The sequence below is a fragment of the Pelecanus crispus genome, chromosome 12 (genome assembly GCF_030463565.1).
Source record: "Pelecanus crispus isolate bPelCri1 chromosome 12, bPelCri1.pri, whole genome shotgun sequence".
Lineage (NCBI taxonomy): Eukaryota > Metazoa > Chordata > Aves > Pelecaniformes > Pelecanidae > Pelecanus > Pelecanus crispus.
In genome coordinates, this window is record NC_134654.1 from 21,446,503 (window position 1) to 21,460,687 (window position 14,185).

Consider the following 14,185-nt stretch of genomic DNA (forward strand, 5'->3'; position numbering starts at 1 on the left):
AGAATGGGCAGGAAAAGTAAAGTGGAGAAAACACTGAAAAGGTGCAAACGCCGCTGAGGGAGGTAACATATGTCCTCCCTCCCAGGACACAGGCAGCTTTTCCTATGGGGAAAAGAATAGAAAACAGACCCATGGCCACAGAGGCCAAGGGGACAAGAAAGAGAGAGAAACTCTGTCAAAGTACAGGCATAACAGAAGTCAGCAGAGAAGACAAACGTAGCACAGTGCATCTCACCAACAATGCCACCAGGAGAGAACAAGAGACACCCACCATCACATCCAGTTCAGGATCACACACCCATCAGACTACCAAACTCCACTCCCCAAACCAGCACAACCATCAGAAATTCCTCTTACTCCCTGATCCACTGCAAAGGCCATGCCTGCAAGCAAAGCCCCAGAGCCTCAAGAAAGGGTTTTCAGCCCACGTTAAAACAGGGGATTGCAGAGGGTCTCATGTATCCCATTCCTTCTCAGTGGCTAAACATTCTGTATTTATAGCCACCACAGGGCATTTATCTCTGTGTTAACCCCTCTAACAGATTATGTTTAGCTGAAAGAAAGCACATGCCCTGAAGAGATTTATGGAATCACTGGGGCTTCCTATCACCTTGGGATATCTTTAGACAAATTGAAAAAATTAAAACATCTGTTCAAGAAGAAGTCACACTGTGGTCCAGGGAGAGGGCATAGCTGTGACAACCAAAGATCCAACAAGCTGTTACAATTATGTGGACACATCTACTGAATTCACTGTGCTCACTTCACCACAGAGCCCTTCTCATCTCCTGCCCTTTTCTCTGCAATGGTTTGATGTGGAGAGATACCTACCAGTGAGGTGGATGAGGCCTTGCTCATCTGGGCCAAGACTCTGGCTTCTCCAAAGGCTGTAGCAAGAACCCACAGGACAGGAAAGAGCAACGGAAGGATGGGTAGGACACCATTCACCTGAAAAAAAATTGTAATCACCAGCAAGCACAGAGACAACACGAAGTCAGACCTCTCACATCACATCTTTTGCACTACAGTGAGAGGATGGGTAAAAGGCAATGGCAGGAAGGAAGGAGACTGCTTGCACTGGAAGCAGTGCAACACAGGGAGAAACATAGGAGGGGAGACACACCCCCTCTGAGGGGTTTATAATGAAAGAGGCCGTGAATAAATCACACCAACTTGCAGCTGTTTTTCCTGCTGAATTTGGCATAAACTCTTACAAGTTTAAAGGCAAAGGATACCGTATATATACACACACGCACACATATATACATACATGGCAAGTGAGAGAGAGCAAACAACGTAAAGGGCAGTCTAGGAGGAACAGCCAGGGTAGAGCTGTTGTTCTGCTCCACTGAGAGCTCCTGGATCCAGCATGCACAAAGGCATGCATAAGATGCTGGCACAGGATGAAGCAAGTCTCTGAGGGAGGGAATCAGTCTCAGTGGTGCTCTGGGGAGGAGGTGTAGTGGAGCTCAAAGCTCTCTTTTACCTGTAGCTGAAGAAGAGTGTACTGCCAAGAAGCAATTCCAGGAGCTTTGAAAATGAAGCGCACAGCATTAGTGATCAGGAAGCCAGCCTGCAATTCAGAGAGATGACACTGTCAGCTAACTACTAGCACTTGTAGAGAGTTTTCACTGCCTTGTAACATTCTCAGTCCTGGGAAAGTCTAGAAGATATACTTGGTCTGCTGCTGCAGTTCCTCCCTCCACTCTCACAGCTAGATGGCTCAGCATCTTTGCTTCTCTGAACTACCCAAGATATACAGAGTCAGCTGCATGAGTTAGGGCCTGGCCACAATTTCCTGCCGATGGCTGCAAATTCTTCACTTTTATTGACAAAACATGGCTATATTCAACAACAAAGGCTTGAAATGAGACCTACCAGTACAATAGGGACAGCATATTTCAGCATCACTGACTGTACAGTGAATCTCTCATTATCCAGGGCTGTCACAGGACGTGACAAAGCCATTTCCAGACACCACCTAAAAAAACGGAAAACAGCTTGAGATTTTAGCAACCAGGACCCCAACCCTGCAGTTTCCTCAGATATAAACCTCCTAGCAGACCTGATTAGAACACTGTGCTCACCCTATGCTATGATGGATGACCTTCAAAAGAGAAGCCAAGTTCTACAATAATAGTGTTGCACTTGCCATGGTAAATTTGCCATGCTGTTGAGCAAACTCCCCAGGTCTCCTCACCCGCTTAACAGGAAGGCTCCAATGCCCCAGTGCGTACTGAAACTCCAACAGGACATTCAGATATCTGTATCTCCAGTTGACCAAAGGGTGTCGTATTGCTGGTTACATCAAATGCATGAAATAAATGACCTCCCTGCATTGTTCAAATTTAGTTGGAAAGTAACGAGCTGAACAGTAATACTTAGCATATATGCAGTTTTATGTATTAGCCTAACCTACTAGTTAAGGAGCACAATTGAAGAGAGACAGTAGGAGACTTACAGCATTCCCAGGTAGTAAAGAAAACACAGCGCAGCGTATTTGAACATTCCTGTCCTGGACTGATTAAGTTTCATTCTTTGCTGACACAGGGCAGCAAAAAGGACATAGACAAGCTGTGCAGGCATTGTGCACTGTATTTAACCCACCTGACATTATCAATTATTGGGGTCTTCAAGACACGGAAGAGACGATACAGCTGAGGGTTCTGAGGTCCCTTCTTCACTTCTCCCCTTGGGGAGGGCGGAGGTGAGAAAGGTGGAAACAGATCTCCTGGCTCCAGAACTATGTGCTCATCATCCTAAAAAAAAAAGTCAGAGAGCCCAAAGGCTGTACAGCTGGGGCCTCGGTGGAATCCTGCTGCAAGAGACTGGAGGTTTAGTCCAGCAGGATCCCTCCCACTGCAAGTGACACAATATGTGTTTGTCACAGTTCCCCGTCTCAGGTCTCAAAAATTCATTAGCTAAACTATTGCTTCAAACTTGAAGCAAAATGAAAAGCTTATGGTCAAGCACATCTGGTTATTTCATGACAATTGGCATTTGGAGTGAAAGTTATGATAAAAACCAACAAAGGTAAATTTCAAGCTTTAAACTTTTTCCAATGTTCTTCAAGCAGCAGAATCTTTGCATAGATCTTGTAATTGATTTGTTGATTTACTTCTACCCCAGGTATTTTATATTATCTTCTTTTATAATAAATCAGTAGTAAGGAGAAGGTCAAAGCAGACAAATTTTATTTCTCCACATAAAAACGAGGATAAAGTAGGGGGTTTGTATGTTGTATCATCCTACTGGATAGACTCACTCCACATATTTAGCAGCACATTACAATGTCTCCTTGACCCAGAAGGGATGGAAATATGGTGCTTTGGTATCACATTAGTACCTCCTGTCCACTGAGTTTGGGATGTCATAGAGAAAATGCAGTCTGTCTAATGAAGCACCGTCCTTGACTGAACTGGAATTTCAAGCTGTTTTCAAGGTCAGAAGAAATCAAACACTCCAATAATCTGTACACTGGGAATTACAAGTATTAGCAAGAAAATCCTGGGAAATATATTGTTACAGCCCAGGGAAATAAGACAAGCAAGTTACCTTAATCCCTCTCAGAGAAGCAAATGACTCCTGGCCCGGCCTCAAAGCAATGACATCTCCTTCTACTAACAGGCTCACAGGCAGGTTGACAAGATGACCATCCCTGTAGGCCCAATGAAGGGACCAGGAGGGGGCATAAGGCATGTGAAGGTCAGGGTACATGGAGTCTGGCCATTTCACCTCTTTGCCAAGTGTATCTGAAAGTGCAAAGTGTGAAAGAATTAAGTGATAACGATTCTGGAGGGGCCAATCATACATTGATTTACATCCTGTAGTGGCTACAGGTCCTCCAGTGCTAAGCTCAGTCCATTCCCATGATCTTTTATCATCTCTCTCTTCCTCCTTGATGACTTTTCCCCTCTCTCTCCACCCAGTATTAACAACTAAACATAGTCATTTTATAACCTTAAATACATACTTGTACAATGGAAAAGCTAAAGGCTGTCCTTATAACTGCCGCACTGAAATGAACTGCCTCCTCAGGTTCAAAAGCCCCCGTTGAGACGATGCTCGCACACAGCAATTTATTTCCTTCTGTTCTATGTTGTGGTACAACCCCACGTATTTTTCTCTCATCATCTGCTGCAAGGCAGATATTTTTGTAAGATACTGAGGATTCAAATTACTCCAAAGCACAGACATAACAGACGCCTACCTGATAACACACAGATTGGAAACACATGGCCACATGACAGCTCAAAATAACTATTCTACAGGACAGGCGTGAGGAGGACACAATTCTCACAGTCTGTTTCTGTGTAACATAGGGGAAGGCTAGTAAGCTCAATTAGTAACGCATGCAATCAGGTTTGGAGAAAAATCCAATGGGAGGAAAACACAAATGCAAATGAGAAACAGATGAATGAGACCTTACCATTTATCTTATCAATGATTGTCTGAAGTCTCCGCTCCACCTCTCTGCACTTCAGCCTCTCTTGACGCCCGATCATGAAGAGATCCAAGAGGAGAAGGAGGAAGAGCGCCAGTGCATTAACTATCTCAGCACCTTGGCTTTGCACAGCAAAACAGAAGAAAGCAGAAACAGATGAGGTTTGAGTAAATGAGCAGAATACACTGCCAGCCGCCCACAGAGATAAACGCACACCTGCTCAGTTGTTTATTCCTACGTCCCACAGACTTGTGGCTAAAAAAGAAAAGCAGGGCAGCTGTGATCACACCTCTTCTTTAGAATAATGCCACCAGAGAGGTCTGAAAGGACCTGTCTCAACTGAAAAATACCCTTACAAATATGGTCAAGGCATGCTATGGTGCATGTGACAGCACAGTAACTTCTCCTATGAGCCACTAACTTCTCCAGTTTCAAAATCCCTCCTAACTGTGATAATGCCTTAGGATTTTTCAAGATCTAGGAACTCTGTAGGAAAAAAATCTCAGTCTCTCCATAGGACACTCTATGGGTCTATTAAAAGTAGAGTTAAGTTGGCTGAAGTTTTGCAAAAGGGACAGAATTACCAGTACAAGTGTGCTCATGTCTAGACAGAATAAGGGACAACACTGTTATGTCAGCCACAAACAGTGTCGAGGTGATATAAAACTGCCACCTTGCTTCAGTTAACCAGCATAGGATGTTTTGCTTACCTCCCCTGTGGCTGGCTCCCATAGCAGCACAGCAGCAACAGCACTACCAAAAGCATCAGAGATGCACCAGGCCAGTGGAAACAGGAGCAACGGTTACCATGGTACAGAAAACTGCTCCTCCACACCTCCTACAAAAGGAGAGCAGCAGACAGTATTCATGAAATACAGAGCCAGACATTAAAAAAAGTAGAGTGAGAAAGGGTGAAGGCAGCAGCTGACACTCCAAGGTGAATACAACTTTGTAAAACCCCTGAAAATGATAAATAGCATCCCAGAACAGTTATGCGAATGCTACAAACGGTTGCTCAGCTGGTGCGTCTGGGTGAACACTCTCTGTTTTACTATTGCTTGGAAGAATGAAAAGGCTTCTGTGCCAGGATGCCCCATTGTCACTAACCAAGCAAGGAACACTTTTAGCATTTAAGTACTGTGCATAAACACTTGCACTTTGTATTCAACGCACACGCCAGACCAACATAGTGGACAAGGGGAGACCGCTGAGCTTCATGGCTCGCTCTTTCCACCGGATATGGACCCCCTAAGCACACTGCCACTAGTGGCTCTTGAAGCCCTCAGATCCTTCACAGGTGAAGCTAAGCTCCTGTAGAGCGCCAGCATCCAGGAGAGAAGTGCTGGGAGAAACATACCCTTAGGGAATTCCTTGCTTTGGTCCCAAGGATTTTAGCAGTCTACACCCAGACACTCTGCAGCAGCAGCCTGGGAAGGAATGCAGCCAACTTCTATTTAATCTTTAGTGTTACTTTGAGACAGGGAGACTGAGTGCCCAACCTTGTGCTGTTTTGTGCCTCACCTTCCATGAAGTCACTTTTTTCCGTTCCTTCTTATGCCCCTCCAGCAGTGCTGACAACTGGTCTCTCAGGATTGTGAGGGCTTTCTTTGTGGTAAGGCCCAAACTTGAGGTCATCTCATCCTGAGGTGCCAGAAAAACAAACTGTTTAGTGCTTTTCTATTTTCTTTTTAGGCTTTTTCCTCGTGGCTGACTGAGCACCCTACTGTGAGTGCCCTGCACTCATCATCACCAGTCTGATTCTCCATTTTCCTGAAATCATCTTCCCTCCTGTGAACTTTAGACTGCTGGCTGGAATTAGAGCACCTAGATAATATCAGGTAAACAAACCGGTCCTGACTGTGCCGGATAAATACTTTATCATAACACAATACCAAGTCATTTCTGCAAAACAAGATTCTAATCAGCAGAGGCTGGGGACAATACAAAAGGAGGCTGCTCAGCTCTGAGGTTACGCAGGCTTGAACTGGTATCAGCTTGCAGAGACAACAGAACACAGTTATGGTAGAATTTTAATGATACAGGATGGATTTTTCTAACAGTAGTAACAACTAAGTAGTAGAATATCTGCAATTCTGATAATATCTAGTATCTGCTCACTATGAATTTTTGGTTACGAATCCTGCCTCTGTGGCTACTTCGGCACAGAAACCCCCAGATTTAAATGCTAGGCAATGCATCCGTTCAGGCGGCGACACAACTCCAGCATCAACTCCTCCTTTTACACAAGAAAGCGCTGGAGATTTAAGTGCTGAACTGTGCAAATATACAGGGCTATGGAAGCACGCAGAGACCAGACCACTGCTACCTCACTCTTCAGCAAAGAGGCAGCAGCCTGAATGGATGCAAACCAAGAGTGTACCATCTGATCCCAATAACAAGAAAGTGGGGTAAACGCTTGCATTTCTGGGGCAAGAACACAAGTGTTTACTTTCCTTTCAAATCACAGAGACTGCTGCAAGGTACTATGGGTACCAGACCACTGAAGGTGAATCAAAACCGAAAAACAGGCAGGTGGCCATGAGAGGGCTACAAGCAGATATCATGGTACTGGCCAATAAAAGTTCTCATTTTCATTTCATGTTTTAATACAAACATCCTGAGGGTGTACAGCACATAGGATACCCTGCATGTTAGAAATGCTCAGGTATATCATACTGTTTACAGAGTACAGAACTACTGAACACAAAGCAAGCAGGAAGCTTCCCCCTCCAGTCCCCACCAGTGTGACACAGCCCAGCAAATACAGCTCAGGCAGGAGCTGCAGATCTTCCTGCTGCTGCAGTCGCAAACTCTTCCCAGCCCTGCCAAATCCACCGTGGTCTCAAACTGCAGCAGCTCTGCTCGTCAGGAGCTGCATGCATGCACCCAGCTCTGCAAGTGCAGCTCAGCTATGATCTGCACTTCTCGTCCTGTTCCTTAACTAAGTGGTTTTGTGATGAACATTTACCGGAAACTAATCTCGGACTTCAGACTCATTTGTATTGACGGTCCAATCCAAAACTGTAACGTAAGTGTCAAGGAACAGCAGGTAGACACTCTTTAGACTACCCTCTGCCACACACACATAATCCTCGCCTATCAGGGAGAATCTGAAACAGCAAATTCTGGCCAGGCAGAGTCTAGCAATGCTGCTTCAGCTGCACTTTTACAGAACTAAAAATAATCCTGCTGTAGTTTTCATTCTGTGTCAGTTTTAGGAATAGAGGAAGCGGTTCTGTGTTGTTCTTGGAAGCAGCCCAGGTAACATCAGCACAGGACTAAACATAGGAGTCTCTCAAAGACTCCCAGAGGAGAAGATGGCAGGCAGCGTAGCTGGCAACAGACGTGCTACTGCACCACGGGAGTGCTGCGAACAGGAGTGCCTGCGAGCAACATGGAGCAAGTGACACAGCAAGGTTCCTCTCTCCCCACTGGCTGCTGGCTGTTTCGGGCAATAGCAAAGCACCCACAAAAACAGTTAACCTCTCCAGCACAGGGAAAGCAGACAATAAAAGACACAGAATGAAAGGCAGCAATAGTAAGAGGGACTTTGAAAAGCAAAGTCTGCTTAGACACCAAGCTGGTTCCAATGGATACGTCAAGAGCTACAGAAGAAATGAGAGGAAAGCTGCACTTAATGCCAACATCTGCCAACACACGCTGCCTGGAAAGAGAAACTGCCACATCACAGCAGGCAGCAAGCAGAAAAAGGCAGCAAATCCAGAGGTAATCAAAAAGGTTCCTGAAATACTTGCACGCCCGCTCCAGTCTTTACACAGGAGTTACTGTTTTGCCGTAGAATCAGTCAAGGTAAGGGCAGATGCAAAGGAAGGTGGCTGTAGCAGGTGAGGAAGAACAAGTGTAGAGTGTGGCAGGGCTGGGGAGGAAGAACAGCAGGAAGGGCAGGGATTGTTAAACACCCATCCTGACACTTAAAACAAGGAGTGTTCAGCAAAGCAGGCAGAGCCAGCCTGGCAAACAGACACTGTAACAATGTGAGCGAGAGGCTGCCTGCGGGACTCAGATAACCTAGTGCTGGTGAGCATCAAGGGAAAGTGCTTGCAACCAAGGAATGAAAGGGACAGGAGAGAAGAGCCACCCTGAGCTCCTGGCAAGGGGCAGCTGTAGGTTTTTGCAACAAAAGCTGCCCTGCTAAGTCATCAGCTGCTAATGAGGCATTTTTCAAATGCCCTAAAGTAAACCTTTCTCTATGGCAAACCTAGGCGCTCTTAAGCTGTCCCAGAGGGATCTTTCCAGCCTTTCATCAGCTGCAAGTGCTCTTCCTGCCACAAAACAGGAGGTGAGCACCCCAGGGTGAAGAAGCTGTTCACAGGAGGTGTCAATTCATTAATAAAAACCTCAACATTCACATCTTTGCTTTGGAAAGCTGCATTCAAAGAGTAATCCACTCATTTTCAGGTCAAAACAAAAACTCCTATCCATGCAGCTGCCTTAGCACAGGGCTTCCTCTGAAGAACCAAAAAGAAAAAGAAAAAACAGACAGTTAATTCCAGGTTACAGTGAAAGCAAACCCCTGATGGGTATCAGGAGGCATTTTAAAAGGCTATACTTTCCTTTTGCCCATGCCTAAAGGGAAAAAGTCCTGAGGAGAAAACGAGCAGTTGCTTTCTCCTTTGCCCCGAGAGGCTGGAGAGCGCACAAACCTCGAAGTGCACTTAGTGCTCCTCCGGAGCTGACCCCTGCACTGGCTATCGCAGCCCTAGTCCGAGAGGCGTGACTGAGGACAGGTAAACACAGGATGACTGCAACCTTCTGCCTTGTGGACAATAACGCGTCTCTCCCAGAGCTGTAATCTGCAAGATGGCTGTTAAGGAAAAAGCACACAGTGCGGAGATTTTTTTGTACATGTGATTTCATTTTCTAGAGGGAATGAATGCACTGAGGTGTGGACTGGACAGGAAGATGAAAAGATGTGTGAATGGGCTCCTCTTTTCTCCACTTCCAGTAAACATCCTAAATGTTAAATTAATGCTTAGCTTGCCTGCAAATGTCAGGGAAAGAGAACTTGAGCTAGATCTAGCAAATGCTCAGGTTTAGGAGCTGGTTTGGCTCTTCAGGAAGGAGACAAGAAGCAGCTCAGAGCTAGCAGACAGGGAGCCACAGAATCAGTTGACTTTTCTTTGCCTTCTCTCAGTTGGCCCTCCATGGTTTGACAGGGGGAAGTTAGTTGGCAAATACCCAATGATCCAGGAGCTTGTTTAAATCTGCAGCCTTGCCTGGTTCACAGCAAAAAGGTTTCCTTTACCTTCCTCATGAGCATTTTCAGATTGATAGGTAGGAAAAGAGTGGTTATCTTCTGATTTTTCCTCCCACAACGTGAAGTTGTTCCTGAGCATCACCACCTAGTCATGTCTGCTTCCCACAGCCCACCTTCATCCTTACACAAAATCAGCACTGGTTCCTGATCTGTCCTCCTAAAATTCCCATCCTGTTCTTTTACACATAGAACCACTCAAGAATATCTTAAAAGTTTATCAGCTATTTTCACACTCTCTGCTATCTGATGAAAGATAGAGGTCTTGCTTCTTCCTTCAAGAGGAACAAACAAGCAGAGGTCAGAATGTATACACGTAAGAAAAGGACAGAAAATATTAGTATAATGAAGTCCTCTTATATTTTCATACAGCCATTACACATCCATAGCAGCATATTTATTTGTTGTACCAGTATATGTTGATATAATATGTGGTGGTGTATCACATGTGCCAAACATTTTTTAAGTAATACCAGAGTGCAAATATACTCTTTGCTTTACAGAATTCACCCTTCCAACTGCTTCTGTAGACACGTAAGGTGATTCAACTGAGCAAAGTGGGTTGAATCATCCTCCGTCCTCTGTGGATTCAGTCTCTTGCAAAGTAAGGGCTTCTCACAAAGACTGCTGTACACTTGAATGTAACTGCCTTTACAAAGACTGTTTAAACAAATAAGTGAATAGAAAACAGAAGATTTGCTAGAAGCTTCAATTTTCATAGACTGCAGTTCCACCCCTCTGATTCAGAGTGGTATGGAAAACCCCTACGAGGCAGCTGTCAGATTGTTTCCCTCTTTCCAGGATGCCGCTCTAGTCCCCTTTTCTAACACTTCTGCTCAATTACTTTTCAGATTTAAACAGTTGGACGTAGCAAACTGGGCAGCAGAATGTTCTTCCTTTTTCTGAGAGCTATTTTGCATTCCTTAGCAGAAACAAGAAGGCAGTTTTTAATTTAACAATGACATTTTGCAGGCTATTAATCTACTTCAGGGATTACACCTACTGAAATGTAAGTATTATTCACAGTTTCAAAAACACATGAGAAGGAGTAACTCCACCAAATATATTTGCACTTAGTACTGTAAGTCATAGAATAGAATCATAGAATCGTTTAGGTTGGAAAAGACCTTTAAGATCATCCAGTCCAACCATTAACCTAACATTACCAAGTCCACCCTAAACCAGTTAAGGGTAGACTAGACTAAACCATGTCCCAAAGTGCCACGTCTACCCATTTTTTGAACGCTTCCAGGGATGGGGACTCCACCACCTCTCTGGGCAGCCTGTTCCAATGCTTGACTACCCCTTCCGTGAAGAAATTTTTCCTAATATCCAACCTAAACCTCCCCTGGCGCAGCTTGAGCCCATTTCCTCTCGTCCTATCGCTAACTACTTGGCAGAAGAGACCAACACCCACCTCACTACAACCTCCTTTCAGGTAGTTGTAGAGAGCAATAAGGTCTCCCCTCAACCTCCTCTTCTCCAGACTAAACAACCCCAGTTCCCCCAGCCGCTCCTCATCAGGCCTGTGCTCCAGACCCTTCACCAGCTTTGTTGCCCTTCTCTGAACACGCTCCAGCACCTCAATGTCCTTCTTGTACTGAGGGGCCCAGAACTGGACACAGTAAGTCAGATTCTTGCTTAGGATAAGGCACAGTATGACACATAGTGGCGTTTTTGGGGTCTTATCAGAGAGGATAGCTGACATCATACACACAAAAGCATGCAATTTCTTGGGGAAGCATTTCTTACAGCAGGCTAGTGCTAGAGAGGGATTTATTCATGTTCTAAAGCAAATTGTACATCAGTATCCAACTGCAGCTGCTGAGTTAGTGCTCAGACTGCCTGAAATGTCATATCCATGCTACAGAATGATACAGATGAAGCCAGCAAAGCCAATGTACAGGCCACTCTGGGCAAAAGTTTCCCTTTACTACCTACATCTTTGGTCCCGATTATGCTTTTTGTCTTTCTTAGCACTCACCTAGTTACTTTTCAGAAGATGTCTGATCCCTGACTCCTAGCAAGAGTTCTTCTCTAGTGACCCAGGCTACATGAATCCTCCACCCTGACACATTCCTACTCCACAGGATGATCTTTTGATTAAGACTCTGGAGTAACCATCAGGACAGCTGGATTCTGTTCTTCCTTCTGCCACAGATTTTTGCATATAAGTGTGAAAATCAGATGCTCCTCTGTGCCTCAGTTTCTCATCTCTATAATGGGACTACCAACTCCCTACCAACTGTAGGCGTTGTGAAGATTATAATATTCACCAACCCACCTGATCACTACTGGAAAGCACAGAAAAAAGAAATACGTGTTGATACCTGCATGATTCAGGCAGCTCCATCAAGCAGATCATGGCTCTGTGGGGACCACTACCTTTAAAACTGGACATGCCGGGGAAGGTACCAGAAGGCACAACAAACACAGCTATTAAACTTGGTTTAAATGCCACCTGACACGAGCTTGGCAGCCACAGCTTAGCTGTTGGTGGTCTCAAATCAAATGAAACAAGCAAAGTCTTTGGCACAGCAGTGCCCAAATTAATGGACAGAGCAATAGTCAACAACTGCCTTCTTCCTCCATCTGCAGCAACAGTATGAAAGGCAGCCCAGACCTCCCCCTGCCCCTGGACAAAAGAGCCCCCACAGTTTGGTAACTGGGTGCCTGCGGGTGCTTCAGTGTGGATGCTGGCTTTGAGGCTCCCTGCAGCTCATCGCTAACAGGGCCTGCAGACTTACACTGCAAAGAGACACAGCTGCAGGAGCACAGATCTCAGAGATCTGGCCAAAGCAACACTAATCAGCCATCTGAATCACCACTGCATTTTGGTGTGAACAGAGTCCATTTTAATCCAGACAATGACATTCATGTTTTATGCCCTCCGTAAAGCACAGAGTAAGATGCCAACAGGCACAATGAGCCTTTCCACATGGGTAATGCAAAGCCCAGAGCTTTGCTTCTCCCTCAGCGACGTGCAGCTCAACGGCAGAGAAAGAGGTGACTGCTCCCCAGGTAACAGCCTAGTTTTGAATTCCACATTCCCCAGCCTGTCTCTTTGGTCCTGTCTGCAGCAGCAAATCCCCAACCATAGTTACCTGCCCCACCAGGCTGCTGGCAGGATGCAGCAGTGTTTATGCAGTGCTTTGAAGCTTACCTGTACTATGCTATTATTGAGCTTTAATTACTGTAATTTATCCAGTTACAGTATTCCTCCAAGTTCAGAGAGCAGTTAGGGGTCCATATTTATTCTGGCTTCAACACACAGCATACTGCTTTATCCCAATGCAGAGCTCACTCTAGAAGATGCTAATCCCCTCCCAGAGGCCAGCAATGCTCAGAAATCCACAGAACTTCAGCACATCTTTCATTCCCCCCATTAGTTTCCTTCCCGTCCCCACTTCTTTGGGGACTAAATCTATGACAACCTAGCAGGTGCACTGCAAGACGTTTCAAAGGGATAAGGAGGTTCAACAGCTACAGACCAAAGCACACAGAAGAAAAAGACAAATTTAAGTCATGAGGCAGAGGGGCAGCAAAGCAGGAGTCAGTAGCTAAATTCATGTTTGGCCCCTCCTGTTGCTTCTAGGGTTAAATCTGCAGTTTAAAACAGAGCTTCTTTCCCTATCACCTCCAACACCAAGCCATTCCCTAGCTAAAATCACCATTCACTGCTTCACGTCCTGCCATAACCTCTTTCCCCAAAACCTCAAAGCTCTTCATGCACCATCGCATCAGGCAGGATGCAGGTTGGGGAGGGAGAAAGGGAAAGCCATTTTGAATTTAAATGTTAAGGGAGAGAAACTTACTTTGCGGCATTTGCCTTGGTGGGGGATCCAGAGATCAGCCTGTTTGAAGAGCATCTGGGCTAAATTCCTGCACCACTTCCCCAGCAACTTGCACTGCTGCTGCCCTCCAAAAATGAGAGAGCAAAGAGAGAGAGCGAGCAAGACTGTGCAGAGCCCAGTGCTGCAGAGAATGAGACAGAAGCAGCAGAGTGAAGCACCAGTCTGCTGATTAATTCAGCCTGTTTCCAGTCACGCTGCAGATCCAGCAAGGAGGCGGTGGATGGGGGTGGGGGATGAGGGATAGAAAGGGGAAAAAAAAAAGGCAGAGAGGGAAGAAAGTTTGCCCAGGATAGCACCAGATGTCTGTAAGAATGGTCCATTCATCAGATGGAGCTGACGCAGCCAAAATCCCTGGGTTCCCTGCCTGTAGAGATACATATGCATGCATAGTAAGGGTTGATGCTGACAGACAGGGGTCTGTCGAAAAGCAGATTGCAAATTAGACAGGACAAAGTGCTATAAAATATACTGCAGGGGAACAAACACCTGAGCAGGCAAGGAAAAAGACTAGACTGAGACAGAGACACCCAGGAATACTAACTCCCCTACATAAATCTAGGAGAGTCTTCCAGATGCCTCCACAGCTTTGGATTCAATTTAAAAATACAAGCA

General features: G+C 45.5%; 1 protein-coding gene across 1 annotated transcript in view; it reads right to left on the minus strand.

Moving 5' to 3' along the window:
• The window catches only part of TMEM94 (transmembrane protein 94), a 37,974-nt gene extending 24,386 nt beyond the window's left edge, over positions 1–13,588 (minus strand). Inside the window, exons 1-9 of the mRNA XM_075719400.1 lie at positions 13,535–13,588; positions 5,966–6,085; positions 5,155–5,282; positions 4,430–4,566; positions 3,556–3,752; positions 2,608–2,759; positions 1,879–1,981; positions 1,487–1,573; positions 832–948 (exon numbers count right to left, since the gene is read on the minus strand). Coding sequence (XP_075575515.1) covers positions 832–948; positions 1,487–1,573; positions 1,879–1,981; positions 2,608–2,759; positions 3,556–3,752; positions 4,430–4,566; positions 5,155–5,282; positions 5,966–6,085; positions 13,535–13,588 — 1,095 coding nt within the window. The remainder of the gene's footprint in view (positions 1–831; positions 949–1,486; positions 1,574–1,878; positions 1,982–2,607; positions 2,760–3,555; positions 3,753–4,429; positions 4,567–5,154; positions 5,283–5,965; positions 6,086–13,534) is intronic.
• Between the last annotated feature and the right edge of the window lie 597 nt (positions 13,589–14,185).